This window comes from Kockiozyma suomiensis, assembly GCF_038497685.1.
Source record: "Kockiozyma suomiensis strain NRRL Y-17356 unplaced genomic scaffold V2V93scaffold_15, whole genome shotgun sequence".
Classification (NCBI taxonomy): Eukaryota; Fungi; Ascomycota; class Lipomycetes; order Lipomycetales; family Lipomycetaceae; genus Kockiozyma; species Kockiozyma suomiensis.
This window is the reverse complement of record NW_027117678.1, coordinates 341924-355611: the sequence shown is the minus strand read 5'-3', so window position 1 is coordinate 355611 and position 13688 is coordinate 341924. Positions and strand designations below refer to the sequence as shown.

At 45.0% G+C, this 13688-nt stretch overlaps 6 protein-coding genes across 6 annotated transcripts; 3 read left to right on the top strand and 3 right to left on the bottom strand.

Moving 5' to 3' along the window:
- Positions 1 to 71: 71 nt before the first annotated feature.
- Positions 72 to 2659, bottom strand: V2V93DRAFT_375273 (uncharacterized protein). The gene has a single exon (XM_066911451.1). The coding sequence runs from the start codon at positions 2346 to 2348 to the stop codon at positions 369 to 371; it is 1980 nt and encodes a 659-aa protein (XP_066763722.1). The 5' UTR covers positions 2349 to 2659; the 3' UTR covers positions 72 to 368.
- A 1377-nt stretch (positions 2660 to 4036) lies between these two features.
- V2V93DRAFT_394960 (major facilitator superfamily domain-containing protein) lies at positions 4037 to 5823 on the top strand (the record flags this gene model as incomplete). Its single annotated transcript, XM_066912511.1, has 2 exons — positions 4037 to 4375; positions 4434 to 5823. The coding sequence occupies 2 exons, from the start codon at positions 4037 to 4039 to the stop codon at positions 5619 to 5621; spliced, it is 1527 nt and encodes a 508-aa protein (XP_066763721.1). The 3' UTR covers positions 5622 to 5823.
- V2V93DRAFT_375270 (uncharacterized protein) lies at positions 5592 to 8327 on the bottom strand. Its single transcript, XM_066911450.1, has 2 exons — positions 5979 to 8327; positions 5592 to 5909 (listed from the first exon to the last, which is right to left on the bottom strand). Exons 1-2 carry the CDS (start codon positions 8259 to 8261, stop codon positions 5715 to 5717), a joined length of 2478 nt encoding a protein of 825 aa, XP_066763720.1. The 5' UTR covers positions 8262 to 8327; the 3' UTR covers positions 5592 to 5714.
- On the top strand, positions 8293 to 11399 carry V2V93DRAFT_375266 (uncharacterized protein). Its single transcript, XM_066911449.1, has 2 exons — positions 8293 to 11027; positions 11083 to 11399. Exons 1-2 carry the CDS (start codon positions 8530 to 8532, stop codon positions 11222 to 11224), a joined length of 2640 nt encoding a protein of 879 aa, XP_066763719.1. The 5' UTR covers positions 8293 to 8529; the 3' UTR covers positions 11225 to 11399.
- An 18-nt stretch (positions 11400 to 11417) lies between these two features.
- Positions 11418 to 12622, top strand: V2V93DRAFT_375264 (uncharacterized protein). Its single transcript, XM_066911448.1, has one exon. It carries the CDS (start codon positions 11464 to 11466, stop codon positions 12577 to 12579), a length of 1116 nt encoding a protein of 371 aa, XP_066763718.1. The 5' UTR covers positions 11418 to 11463; the 3' UTR covers positions 12580 to 12622.
- On the bottom strand, positions 12556 to 13666 carry V2V93DRAFT_375263 (mitochondrial 54S ribosomal protein uL4m). The gene has a single exon (XM_066911447.1). The coding sequence runs from the start codon at positions 13627 to 13629 to the stop codon at positions 12619 to 12621; it is 1011 nt and encodes a 336-aa protein (XP_066763717.1). The 5' UTR covers positions 13630 to 13666; the 3' UTR covers positions 12556 to 12618.
- Positions 13667 to 13688: the final 22 nt, after the last annotated feature.

Below are 13688 nucleotides of genomic sequence, written 5' to 3'. Positions count from 1 at the left end.
ACCCTACTAAACCCTACTAAACCCTACTAAACCCTACTAAACCCTACTAAACCCTACTAAACCCTACTAAACCCTACTAAACCCTACTAAACCCTGCCGAAGACGGTTCTCCCTGTTGCTAAATTACGTATCGGACGTTCAAACATCGCAACGTAAAAAATAAAGCTTTGATATCGGAAGAAACAGAACAACGATGAGAATTGTCTCACAAAAATTACAGTCCTATTACAAGACAATAATATAAGGGCTCTATGCATCGGCAAGCACAATCATATTACGAATAAGTGAAATGCAACAAAATAAATACTCCGCCTTCCAAGATAATGCAGTATGACAAAAATTTTTACTTAAATATTCTTTAAGCCACCCTATCGGACAGCTGCTGCTGCTGCCTGCTTTGCATTATTGCTTTCTGCCTTTGCCTTCTTCATTTTCTGGTTAAATCTCACAAGATCATCCCATATATCTGCAGGAGAAGATTGTGGGTTCATTCCAACCAACATTGGTTCAGATTCAATTGACGCTCGTTCACCTTTGCGAACAGTATGTCCATCAAATTTTGATTTAACAACTTCAAACATGTTGGTAGTCGAGCATAAAGAGTTAAAATTGCTCCACACCATGGTTTCATCAGGCATATCCAGGAATGCACCCCCATGATCTCTAACATATTTGAGCCGCAGCCATTGATGATCTGAACCTCTGTCATGGACCCACCACATCTTATGCCACCACGTTTTCAGGCAGGACTTATCTCCATTCAGATGTATGACTGCTGGGACATTTCCGGATATGCGATTCCAGGCAGTATGTCTATCTGTTTGCCTCCACGCGCGAGTTAGGTTCCGGAAGACCGATAGCGTTAACGGAGTATTTTGAAGAATGTCAAAATAATCTAATGGATTGTCATTTTTCTGACCGCCGTTGGTAGATATTCCGCCCGTAATTGGGTCCAATATGGGACCTGTTATGACCTCACCCTCTTCAATCTGATCTTGGTAAAGGAAGGCGACGTCATAATGAGAATGCGTAAGCGTTTGGAATAGTACAGATTGATAATCCACGATGATTGGAAGGTCAAATTCTGCCCAAATATCTGCCAGAACTAGTTGATCAGAAAAGAATTTGTTTCCTTTGGCTAGTACTGCTCTGTTGAATATTTTACGCATCACGCTAGCCGGTCCTATGATCGTGCCTGAATTGAGCCAACGCGGGCGGTTGCGAAACGTATCCGTGTCTGTTTTTGGTCCGTAAATATTATCTGGCAGTGTTGAATTAGGCACTTTTGTACAGGCCGCAGAAGTCAGCAGATTTGGCCAGCATCCTTTATCCGCACCAAAGATAACAGTCTCAGAATAGGTTGCACCTTTGCGAACCTTTTCTTCATCTTGCAACTTGTAATATCTCGCTATTAGCCTTTCAAAATCAATTTGAAACCAAATATCAAAGGCATCAAACACAAGAACTATATCTTCAGGTTCAACATCATCTGATTCCAGATACTTTTTGATTGCTCCCAGCTTCAAAAAATGAGCCTCCTTTGCAACTCTGACTGGATGCTTATAGTTGAGAATAATTGGGTGCGGGTAGTTATTGATGGCTGCAGAGAACATGCTTTTACACAGTAGATCGTTAACAATAGTGGAAGGCATCAATAGATGGACAGCACGGAGACCATCTCGAGTATTGACTAGTTTGCCATATTTCGGAGCCTTGCGAGGCGGCTTAGTCAATGTAGATGATTTGGGAGGGATTGACAAAGGGCGACGAGTAGAAGTCTCAAAGGTAGTTTGAGATTCATCCTCTGATTTAGTTGAAGTGGCAGTCGGTTTAGCTGAATTAAGTGTTGGCGCAAATGGCTTGCTTTCCGAGCGAGAATCTGCGCCACCATAGATCGTATTTCCTGCAAAAGGCACTTGAGTAGCTAGGAGAGAAGACGACACCACCGAAGATAACATTAGCGTAGCCTTAGCTGCTTCCTTTACCGGTGACTCGGGAATTTCAGCAAAAAGGGTAGCCGTCGCCGTCTGCTGAACCTCGGCAATCTGTGACTGGAGCTTTCGAAGTAGCTCTGGATCTGACTTTAATTCGGTAATCTCTTTGCTATCTTGAATGGAGTCTTCCTGACTTTCAACCCACTCAAATTCTGTAATTGTGATATTCTCAGAGTTTCCTAGCGAGAAAAGGTGCGACACAAAGTTATGGTCGTCTGATACGGAGCTGAAATCAAGATCGGTATCAATTCGTATAAGAGTTACTATGGTACATATCGTGACAAACAGCACCAGTAAAATAATGATTTCCCGCCGACCAAGTCTTCGGAAACCCCATTTTCGGGAGATCATCATGCTCTCGGCCGGTTGTGGTGATTCCTGGACAAAGATGCTGTTGTGGAGCTAATCGTGAGGCTAGCAAAAAACCCAACATTCCCACCGTGCGCAGCATCCATGCCAGGCCCGTAGTGTGCACATGGAAAGTTTCTATTGGCGCATTCGCGCAGCGTAAGCGAACGCCTACAAAGTTTACACGCATATGCATTTTTCAGCTATCTTGCGCCAAATTTCATTGATGCCAGATTAAAATTCAGATTTTACTTTAAGCAATCACCTTAATTTTGTAGCTCGTTTGGTAGTCTGAGCTTTGGCAGTCTGTGGCTTTGGCAGTCTATGATTTGAAGAGCTTGGATGCCGGATTGAAAGACGGGACGAAGACATCCGCATCAGGGCAAGCGCGATGCCGTAGAGTTAGTCTATTTTAGCTAGTCTTAATATCGCCTAGCATGCTGGTTTTTTTTCGCCTAAAATAAGAGCTGAGCGATGAGTGCTGCGATTAGGGTTGGCCGCCAATCTTACCTAAACCTCTGTTCGAATGTCGGCTTTTCATCTAACCGAGATTCTTATTAGAAGTCTTGCGCCAGGCAGACAAAGGAGTTTGATTGTGCCTGCGAAGAGAACTTAGCAAATTAACTTGCTAACTTAGTGTATACAAAGTAAGCCTATATATATAACATATGGTATCAATATAGTGTTCGCAAGCCTATCTCGACGCCTGCTTCTCTCGACGGGCGTCTATCTATCTGTGTTTGTTGCCTATATAATAAATCGGTAAATTTGGTATGTCAACACGATATCATAGGCTCATGTGCACACCAGCAGAGATCATGTGTCCTCATAAAATTCATTCTGTCTCAAAACAGAAGATCGCACATAAGAATAATTATATAAATCGCGCGCAGCGTCCTTAAAGTCTGCTTAGCTAGATAGAGTCCTGTCACCGCAGGCGCAGGATCAAAATCTTCAAGTCATCAAGGGTCTTATGAGGTTTCTATTTCTCGGATGTCTCCTTCGCCCAACAGCTCAAAAGAATGACTGCTTTAGCTTGGAGAACACGTGATATTTCCGACATATCGCACGACCAAATGGTAAAAATAGCTTTATAAAATCCAAGGACTGCCTCTCCGGTCTTAAATATTTACTGTTTTTTTTTTTTTTTTGAGAGTCATGGCCCTGTTTCAACAAGCCAGATTTGTAAGGTTTTCCGGAGCCGGTAATGAAATAAAACCACATAAATTACTGATTAATTGTGCTTTGTAGTAGATTCTTTCGCCACTTAGTCGAAATGCGTATTTCTGTTAAATGAAAGCGAAGTGGTAAAAGCAACCGAGAAACTGTGTGGGATAATATTATGGCGGTGCGGCTGAATCAAAAAGACTACAAGAAATCTAATCGCGGACAGAGGACAATGTACCCCGCGTTTCTTTCTCCACCTTCTATGATCCCCGATCAGGACCCATCTCAGACGCTCAAATATACCCCCCAAATTAATAAGTATTTCTCGGTATGCCCCCGCAGTTATTCCGGAGATATGCCCGCTACACCTCTCTATCGAGCAATGCACTCTCAGCTGTCCATAAAAAATATGCCAAGGCTCTGCCTCCTCCATATCAGTCGGCTGATCTCTCAAACACTGTCGGCATAGATAAATAGCCAGATGAGCCTCTTTTTACCCTTAATCCTTTGATTCCTTAATCCTGGAAATGGCAGAGAAGCCTGTAGCAGAGAAGCCGCTGTCGACGCAAGAGCTTGAGTTCAGGACGAAGGATGATATTCCCCCTGCAGCAGTTCTAGCTAGCAATAATGAGCACCTTCTTCAGCATTATCTCTCCTTTGAACTTAAAGATGATGAATGGAGAGCGCACATGGACCGCAAGGTGACCCGCAAGATAGATTTCAAGTTAATGCCCATGCTTGGACTCATGTATCTCTTGAATTTTCTTGACCGTAGCAATTTGGCCCAGGCGCGTCAAGGCACTTTTGAAAAAGATCTGGGCATGAAAGGCACTGACTACAATCTAGCTACAAGTATCTTATTTGTTGTAAGTCTGTTTGATTCAGTCTTTTTTCCTCCGTCACAAAAATCTGATAGCAATATAGGGATATCTTCTTATGCAACTTCCTTCTAATTTACTCATCACTCGAATCAGACCATCGGTCTTTCTTGGTCTAGCTATGGCAATCTGGGGTCTAATCTCTGGCCTTCAAGCTTGCCTGCAAAATTTTGCTGGCCTTGTAGCGTGCCGTTTCTTCCTTGGCGTCGTCGAAGCTCCATTTTTTCCCGGCGCAGTAATGCTTATGAGCGCTTGGTATCGACGCACACAGTTGGGATTCAGAATTGCAGTCTTTTACTGTGGTAACGCAGTTGCGCAGATGTTTGGTGGTCTTCTTGGAGCGGGTGTTCTAGGGAATTTAAACGGCTCTCATGGTATTGCTGGCTGGCGATGGCTCTTCATTATTGAGGGATCAATTACGGTTGGTGTATCGCTCGTGTCAGCTTTCATTCTACCAAATTTCCCTGGTTCCCCATGCAAGTGGCTCACAGAAGAGGAGCATGCTTATGCTCAATGGCGGATTGCAGTTGACTCACACGAGGCTGATGATCTTGGTGCGGTCACAATTAAAGATGGACTGAAAATGGCATTTAAAGATTACCGCATGTACGTTTTCCTTTTTCTTCAGCACATCTCGCTTCTCACTCAAACCTTTCAATATTTTTTCCCGGCAATTGTGAACTCGCTTGGGTATGGAAAAATAGAATCATTACTGCTTACAGCTCCTGTATGGTTTGCGACTTTCCTCACATCGCTACTAGTCACATACACGTCGGGCCGTTTCCATGATCATGCATGGCATATTGTTTGCTTGCTGATCGTTGCCTGCATTGGAAATATTATAATGATTGCGACGCTCCAAAATGGCGCCCGATTTTTTGCTATGTTTTTGCTTCCAATTGGTGCATATTCAGCATACGAAATTATTGTTGCATGGGTCGCCAGCTCATTTCCCCGTCCCACAGTAAAGCGATCTGCGACAGTCGCAATCTGCAATATGTTTGGCAATACCGCTACTATTTACGGAGCTTATATGTATACTGACGGGCCTCGATATGTCGCTGGAGGAGCCGCTGTAGCCGCTGTGTGCTTACTGGTTGCAGTTACAGCATTTTGCATTCGTATTATGCTGAAACGACAGAATATTCAGTTGGATAAATCAGAACAAGAGCAGATTGCTAACGGCACCGCTCCAAGTTCAATTCCGGGATATGGCTTCCGATATATACTTTGAATATGGTGTATTGATGCAAAAAAAAAATATATATATATATATATAATAAAATAAAATTTGAAAAACCTATCAATAGATTCTAGTGTAAAACTTTCATCGGTTTTCTTCATAATATCTCAGCAAGCTTTGCATCATAATCTTTCGCGGAGCCGGTTTCTGGGTCCAAAGTTCAAATTGACTAGAAGCCATTTCAGGAAGCACATTCAGTCCGTCAATACCTATCCATCCAAGTTCTTGAAAGGAGCGGACAGTTTTCAACATCGGTCCAGCTGTGGGGGAATAAAACAACTTAACTCATCCAATTAGCTTGCAGTATATAAAAGTAAATAAAAGTAAATAAAAAGAATTTGCACGCACCTCCAAATACACGCCTCCAGTAGATCGAGCAAACCACAATACGGGAAATTCAACATAGGCTGATACAGCTGACACAATAATTGTAGGCATTTCCAGCTTCATCATGGAAACAGCAATGATATTATCAAGAGCATCTAGCACATGAAGCTTAAACTCTCGCGGTCGAGTGGTCGATTCACGGCCATTTGGCGTTGGGTTACTGTTAAGGACGTGATTCGTAGCCGATACAGACGTCATTTGCAGAGGGGATATTGAATTAAAATGTTCAGCAAGCTGACTCGTATTCTCTCGTTTGCGATCATAGATTATGATATTCTCAACTCCAAGTTGTATGAGAGCGTAGATCATGGCCCTTGCGGAGCCTCCCGAGCCAATCACAAGTGCTGTAGTTTTTTTTGATACAGAATTCACAGGTGTCAGGTGCGCTAAAATGCAGTTATAGAAGCCGATCCAGTCAGTATTTTCGCCGCGGATTGCCGTTATTTGCATATTGTCGTGAGCACGCTCGGGTATAAGAGTGTTTACAGCACCAATAACCCTCGCCTGCTCTGAGATTGTATCGGCAATACGCATTGCACTAATTTTGTGTGGATTAGTAACCGTAATCCCACCAAACTCTGGACGAGCAATCAAAGTAAACATATCATTTGGGTCAGTTGATTCGTATGTTGAGTGCGTGTGTGGGATACCAAGTGCTCGGAACCCTGCGTTCATGACCGTTGGCGAAAGAGCAGTAATACATTGAGCACCACCAAATAAGTAAAATTGGAGCTTTGGAAGAGCACATGAGCTGTAAAGCGCGAGCTGTGCATCATAAGCCGAGATGTCATGAGACTGCAAAGGACTGTGATCAAATAAACTAAGATTTGTAGAGTACTGAGCAATGACTGGGGTAAAGAATTGATTGAATATTCGAGAAACGCGGCCCATTGGCCCAATATTATAAGCACTTAGACATGCCCCAGCTTCACGTATATCCCTGTTATTACGGTGGTGAAATGCAAATACTGCCTGGTTATCATAAAAAGATTCAGCTTCTTTGCTGAGTCTAATGATACCACAAAACTTAAGCACACTTTCGACAATAAGTCGGGGCTCATCAGAGTCCCACCAGTTTACAGTCTCCAGGCTTGGTGCATGGCTGTGATGCCAGGAGCCAATAATTTGACGATTGTATTTCGAACGATTCTCGCTCAATATTCGCGTATTATTCGCAAATGGGATAGGAGACTTCTCTGATAAATAGGTTATTAGTTTTTGGGTATTAGGGCTGCACTGATACGACACCTGATGATCGCCGGTCACGGTGCGATCAATAAACTGCGTAAGGTCGATGTTGACGTAGCTTGTCGCGAGTCGCAGTCCATACTCAAGCAAGGTAAAATAAAAAGCAAGAGAGTTTGAATCTGAAAGATCCGAGTCCGAAGAGATTGAGAATATGACAGGAAGTCGCGTCTGCCGTCTAATTATACCGACAAACTTGGCAACAGATGCAAATTCAAGAGAGCGACTGCGAAGCAGAGGCACGTCGACTACGACTTCGACACAGTCTGCGCCGACGACCCGATCTGCAATTGAGCTTGATTCAACATAGTCGTCGATGTAGTCATCTAATCCCGAATGTACTGCTTGAGGAGGAGGGAAACGCAGAGAGATAGAGTAGGTATACGGTCTGTGTTCGGGATGAGGAACCTTTACCGACGCAGCCTCGTCTTGCTCATGGCGCACAATCAGCTCAAGATAGCGCAAAAAATCTAGCTCGGAGTTTTTGAGCATCAGAGATGGACGCGGACCCACCTTGGGATCAGAGCGCGAGCGACGTTGCGCGGTGAGGTTGAAGAACTCAAAGTTTGCATAATCTCGAAAGAGAGGATACCTTGAACGACACATACTGTAGACCACAGCCGGATCAGGAGCATTAAGATACTGTGCAATGCGGTCCTCGTCACCAACGATGTGAATGACGGGATGTGATTTTGAGAATTCGGCCAGAAGCTCGCAATTGGGAGGGTATTCGATGGCCGCGGCTCCGCAAGCGATGACACTGCGCTCCGAGCTTCTACGCAGGAGATCAGATATGACTTCGTATTCAATAGTGCGGTAGGCTGATAGTGAGTGCTCCTTGATATATTTGAAGGGGGCCATGCCGAGTGCAGTTTGAACGTGGTGGTCGGTGTCGACGAAACGAAAGCCGAGGGCGCGGGATGCTATGAGTGCCAGTGTGGACTTGCCGACGCCGTGCATGCCTATCAGCATGAGCGATGTTTCTATTGAGACTCCCATTAAAAAAGAGTTAAGTGCTAGTGGAATCAAGAGAAGGAGGCGAGAAGAAAGCAGTAGATAAGCTCGCGAACCGCGTAATCTCTAAAATCGGGCTAACTAGGGTTTTATTGGTGATGTGCGGCTCAACCCCGCACGCTGGGAGTTTAGTTATCCGACCCCAGACTATGATGCTTCCTGACCGCGACAGCGTAATCATACCCTACGCAGAAGGCTGATCTTCGTAGTCATCGCCTTCGCCAGTTATTCTGCTCTAAATTATCTACGTGCAATGATGGGTAAGGAAAATTCTAGCCAGCCTCCAGCAAGCAAGCATCGGCGCGTGGGTCTCGCCTGCTCCCAGTGTCGAGCTCGTAAGGCACGCTGTAACGGCGACCAGCCTGCCTGCGCATCCTGCGTCGCGGCCGGTCAGCAGTGCTCTTACAAAGCCAACTCAACAAAAAAGAGAGGCCTACCTACAGGCCATGCCCACGAAATGGAACTTCGTGCGGCCGTATTTGAGAGAGTGCTCGGCATTGCCTTTTCTCGCGATCCGACTCTCGAGCGCGAGATCCTCGCTATCCTGCACTCCGCCAATGGCGACTCCATTCTCGACGGCATCTGGCCGGCCTCAGTCGAGTTCTCAGACTTGAGCGAATTTTTTGCAGACTGGCGCTCGAGTCCTGTCTCGCATGAGTTTGAGCAGATAATCGATCTCATCAAATCAAAGTATGGCGCAAATGCCGGAAGAAGGCGCACCCAGTTCATCCAGCAGGGCCATTCTTCTTCTGCTGATCATCCTCCTGCTAAGCGGAGAATGACCTCCGTTTCTGATCTGTCTCCAAATTCTACTCACCATTTGTCCCTACTCGCCGCTGCCGCTTCAACTTCTCTTAATTCATCACCATCAATGGTCACTTCACCTTCTATCCAGTCTCACGCAAAGCCGGCTGTTTCAATTACCCTCGATCATGTAGGCAAATTTTTAAATCCACGCGATGGATCAATTAATTACATTGGGCCATCATCAGGTTTGTCTGGTGCCTCTCTCTCAGACTTGGCCTTTCCAACCTCAGAATTTCCGGCCCTATTCCCCTTTACTAGGAAATCCAATGATAATGCACTAACAACCGCTAATGCCGGCGAAACACTTGCTGATGAGATGCTTGGTAAGCCGTTACCGCCCGACATCTCTCATCTGCTCAATATGTACTTTGTCACTACACATAGCTGGTTGCCAATCTTAGACAGGTTTGGCATCATCCGTCTCGCTCATCAAACCTCGTTCCGTTCAGCCAAAGAGACTCGCATGCGCGATGTTGCCGATCGCGGTATTCTGTGGGCTGTTCTTGCTTTATCAACAGCTCATTTGGATGGATCACAGAAGATTTATGACCAAAACAGCTTATCAACCCTTCCACGCTGCGAGCTATATGCCAGCTACGCGCTTTCTTCGCTGAATGCAGCACAAGCTCTAGTCACTCAGTCTGATGATCCTTTTGCTTTCTTATCCTGCGCCCAGCTGAAAACTGTTCTTTCTCTCTTTTATTTGGCAAAGGGACAATGGGGTGATAGTTGGTATTTTATCACTTCTGCTTGCCGATACGCAATCGATACTGGCGCCTTTCTGGATTCACCCGAATCTGCGTCTGACACCTTTGTAAACTCTGAGATACGTAATGAGCTTTGTAAGCGAAGGTTGCGTGCATGGGCCGGATGTTTTGTTCTCGATACAATCATTGCTTCCAAGGTCGGCATGATACCAAACCTACGAGCCGAGGATTGGCAGCTGCCCACGGTTGAAGAGACCGGAGCCGATGAATGGGACGTTTATCAGAGCCCAACAATGGCAGATGCCCATACGTTTGCAAATCCGGCTCGGTGTTTGTCGGTCTTTAATCACTATATGGCGTTGATTCGCATCTGGAATATCGTGCTCACTTCTCGATTATATCTCCCTGCCCGAGAGTTAAGTACGTCAGGCGATAGATCAACGGTAACTCTTTTGTCAAAACAAGTAGACTACCTGGTTAGTGAGCTAAGGTCGTGGGAGAGTGAATTACCATCGCATTGCTTCTTTCAGGAGCAGTTGGCAAACTTATCGACGACTGAGAAACTTGGCACCTCAAATCCAACGCCATATTTAATAAATCTTAACATGACTTATCTTTTGGTTCAGTCACTGGTTTATTCCGCAGTATTTAATCACCCAAGCCTAAAGGTGTCTACTCCCGAAAGCACGACTTTGACTGCTGCCACTGGTCGCATGTATTCTCGAACATTATTAGGGGTATCGCAATTGATTCGACTTATTCTAACCACTCCCACGTTGTATATGCATCTTTTGCCTCCTACTTTCGAATACTACGTCTTTCGCACGACATCGCTGGCCACTTTCATCAATCTAAAGGACCGCAACAGTATAGTCAACAGCGCTTACGGCGACTACCGGACAGTATTGAATAAAGCCATGGGCTTTCTCAAACTTGTGATATCAATATGGCCAGCTGCTATGCTTTCCTATAGAGTGCTCAGTGACCAGAATGATCCCAAAAAAGCCCTTCAACATGCCTCTACGCCTGATTTTGCCTCGACGATTGCTCAGTACTCATTAAACACGCCAACAGCGATGGGCGCGCCATTCGCAGATATTGCAATCAAAGATAATCAAGAAAGTGAGAAATACCATGTACGTCCTGATAAGTTATTGTCTTCTACACTGGCACCTGCTTCAAGTAGAGTAAACGCCGACTTTGGTGACTTGTCGATTTTTGATATGAAAGCATCCAGGCAAGTATAGTCAATTGTTATGAAAAGAAGATTTAATATTCTGATATGTTATTAGTGACGACTTACGGCTAGAGCAATTTATGCAAAATCTGGGATATGTCAGCGGACTTGATATTGATCTGTTGATGGCTTCTGATGAACTAAACCCAGGTGTAAAATCAGAAGCATCAGCATTCAACGACGAGGACAGCACATGAATATATATAGAAGTTAGACGACTGTTAAGAAGTAAAAAATTCGTTTAGTAAATTTTTGTAAAAAAAAAAAAATAAGAAATAAAAAAAAAGTTCCTTGTCTTGATTGGTAGAGAGTGGAGTGCGATTTTAGAGTGGGTTTGTGGGTTTGCTGCAAATTGGGAGTTTTGAATTGTGCGCTTAGTTTGAGTTGCAACATACTTATACCTGCTGATACGCTGATATAGAGGACGACAGGCAAAATGAAGACACTGCTGCTTGTTTATGTCCATGGATTCAAAGGTGGTGCCACAACATTTGCTGAGTTTCCAGCTCATATGGAATACCAGTTAAAAAAGCTCTATAAAGCGACTAGTACACCAGTGCGGATTGCCACAAGTGTGTACCCGCCGTACGAAACGAAAGGCAATCTAGAGGACAGTGTGCGTCTATTTATCAATTATCTGGAGACTTCGGTTATTGATCACGAAATTTCAAATGGCACACTCTCGCCAGTTGTAAATCCGTCGGTGGGTGTCATTCTCGTGGCTCACAGTATGGGTGGCTTAGTCGTTGCAGACACGGCGATAGAAATCATGGCACGAGATCCACAGTACATGTTTCCGAAAGTTATTGGGTTATTATGTTTTGACTCTCCGTTTATTGGACTACATTCTTCGGTGTTCGCGCAGGACGTGGTTGGGCGAGGGACAGCGAAGTTCAAGGAGCTGCAAGCTGCTGGATCGGCAATACCGTTTGCTACCGTTGCCTCATACGTATTTGCAAAGAAGAGTAATGAGCAACCGACTAGAGGAGGAGTTACAAAGGCTGATGAAAAGAAATCGCCAAATTGGGGAAAAATTGCTGGTCTTGCCGCTGCGGGAATTGCGACCACGGCGGCAGCGGCAGCAGGAACAGCATGGTATCTGAAGAGCAAAAACGTGGATCTAAATTGGGCACAAGAGCATTTAATTTTTGTTGGATCGATTTTTCAGAAACCAGAGGCATTACGGAGTCGCTTATGGACACTATATCAGTCGAGACAGAGAGTCCAGATGATTGACTACTATACCGTTATTATCCCTGTGGATGAGTCTGCAAGTAGTGCCAATGCCAAAGATCCCGCACAGCTTGCCAAAGGCCTTGGAAAACTGGTTAGTGGCGAAGGTGATGGTAAGCGGACATTTTGCAACATCCCAAAGGAGGTTCCATATAAGGATTTTTTTGTTCCAGCAGAGAATCCAAATGCAAAGGGAGAGATTGAGGCTCATATTACAATGTTTGAGATGGATAAAAATCCAAAATATCGGCCGATGCTTATAGATAGCGTAGAGCGTGTTAGTGGTTGGGCGTCGAATTTTTTGTCAGAACAATGTTAATAATAGTTGCATTGAAATTATAGTAACATCAGTTTATATTTACATAACCGTCTTAATAGGACTGCGAGGACTGTGACGCTTGTATGAAGTATGATGTAATCTGAGCCGTCGCTGCTTACGCTTTATCTGGCTGACCCTCTTGGAGTCATCCAGATACTCTTTGCCTTGAGTTTTCTCAGCCAAGTAGTCGAAAGCATCCTTCTCGATAATTATTTCCTTAGCCTTCAGAACAGTGCGAACGTCAAGATCCTTAACGTTGATCACTTTAGAGAGCGGCTGGGAGGATTTGAGAGCTTCAGATAAATTTGATCTCGTATCTGATACGATGACGAGAACTTTCTTGCGATGCCAGCCGTGAGCTTTCCAGACAGACTCGGCGGCCTTGGGTTGCGACGTTGAGATTTCAGCCGTCTTTTCCAATACGGTCAGTAAATGCCGATGGTAAAAGTATGAGAATGCGGTTCGCATAGCAAGATTATACACTCGTCGCAAGATATTTGTTGAGGGATCTGGATGCCGAGGACCGAAGGGCTTTCCACCATTGTTGAACAGAGGAGCACCAGCTTTTCCTACTCGAGCTTTGCCGCGACCTTTCTGTGCTTCCATTTTCTTGCGTGAGTAACCCAATTCAGCACGATTTCGCACAAATCGACTAGCCCGGTTCGTAGAATTATCGTTTTCGTAAACGACAGCCATCCACAAAATATCGCGGCGAAATGGCAGGTCGAGAACGTTTGCTGGTGCAGGCGCGAACGAGGTGGGCTCAAGAGAAGGAAAGCTGCGGAGGAGTGTAAGAACCGACATTGGAGGTTGAACAACCACTGCAGGGGGCTCGGATTTGGCATCCAGACTGGCAAATGCTGCCTGTTCAGCCTCCCTTGCCATTACAATTGTTGAATTCTCGGGCTCAGGCAGAGGGTATCCCGATGGCTGCTGTGAACGCTTGCCAAGAGGTGCAGGTGCAGGTACAGACGAGCGGTATATAGGCGTACCTACAATGGTAGCGTATGACCGTCTTGACGGCCGCCAGAGCAGTGAGAGCGCTCTCATGGCTGTATATTTTGTCGTGGTTTTATTTGGTTTTATTCGAAGGGTTCAATATTTTCGTG

Coding starts and splice junctions, on each gene's coding strand:
- V2V93DRAFT_375263 (XM_066911447.1), bottom strand. CDS start 13,629: ATGAGAGCGCTCTCACTGCTCTGGCGGCCGTCAAGACGGTCATACGCT.
- V2V93DRAFT_375270 (XM_066911450.1), bottom strand. CDS start 8,261: ATGGGAGTCTCAATAGAAACATCGCTCATGCTGATAGGCATGCACGGC. Junction 5,910..5,978: donor CTGGAGGCGTGTATTTGGAG/GTGCGTGCAAAT, acceptor GGATGAGTTAAG/TTGTTTTATTCCCCCACAGC.
- V2V93DRAFT_375266 (XM_066911449.1), top strand. CDS start 8,530: ATGATGGGTAAGGAAAATTCTAGCCAGCCTCCAGCAAGCAAGCATCGG. Junction 11,028..11,082: donor TTTGATATGAAAGCATCCAG/GCAAGTATAGTC, acceptor ATATGTTATTAG/TGACGACTTACGGCTAGAGC.
- V2V93DRAFT_375264 (XM_066911448.1), top strand. CDS start 11,464: ATGAAGACACTGCTGCTTGTTTATGTCCATGGATTCAAAGGTGGTGCC.
- V2V93DRAFT_375273 (XM_066911451.1), bottom strand. CDS start 2,348: ATGATGATCTCCCGAAAATGGGGTTTCCGAAGACTTGGTCGGCGGGAA.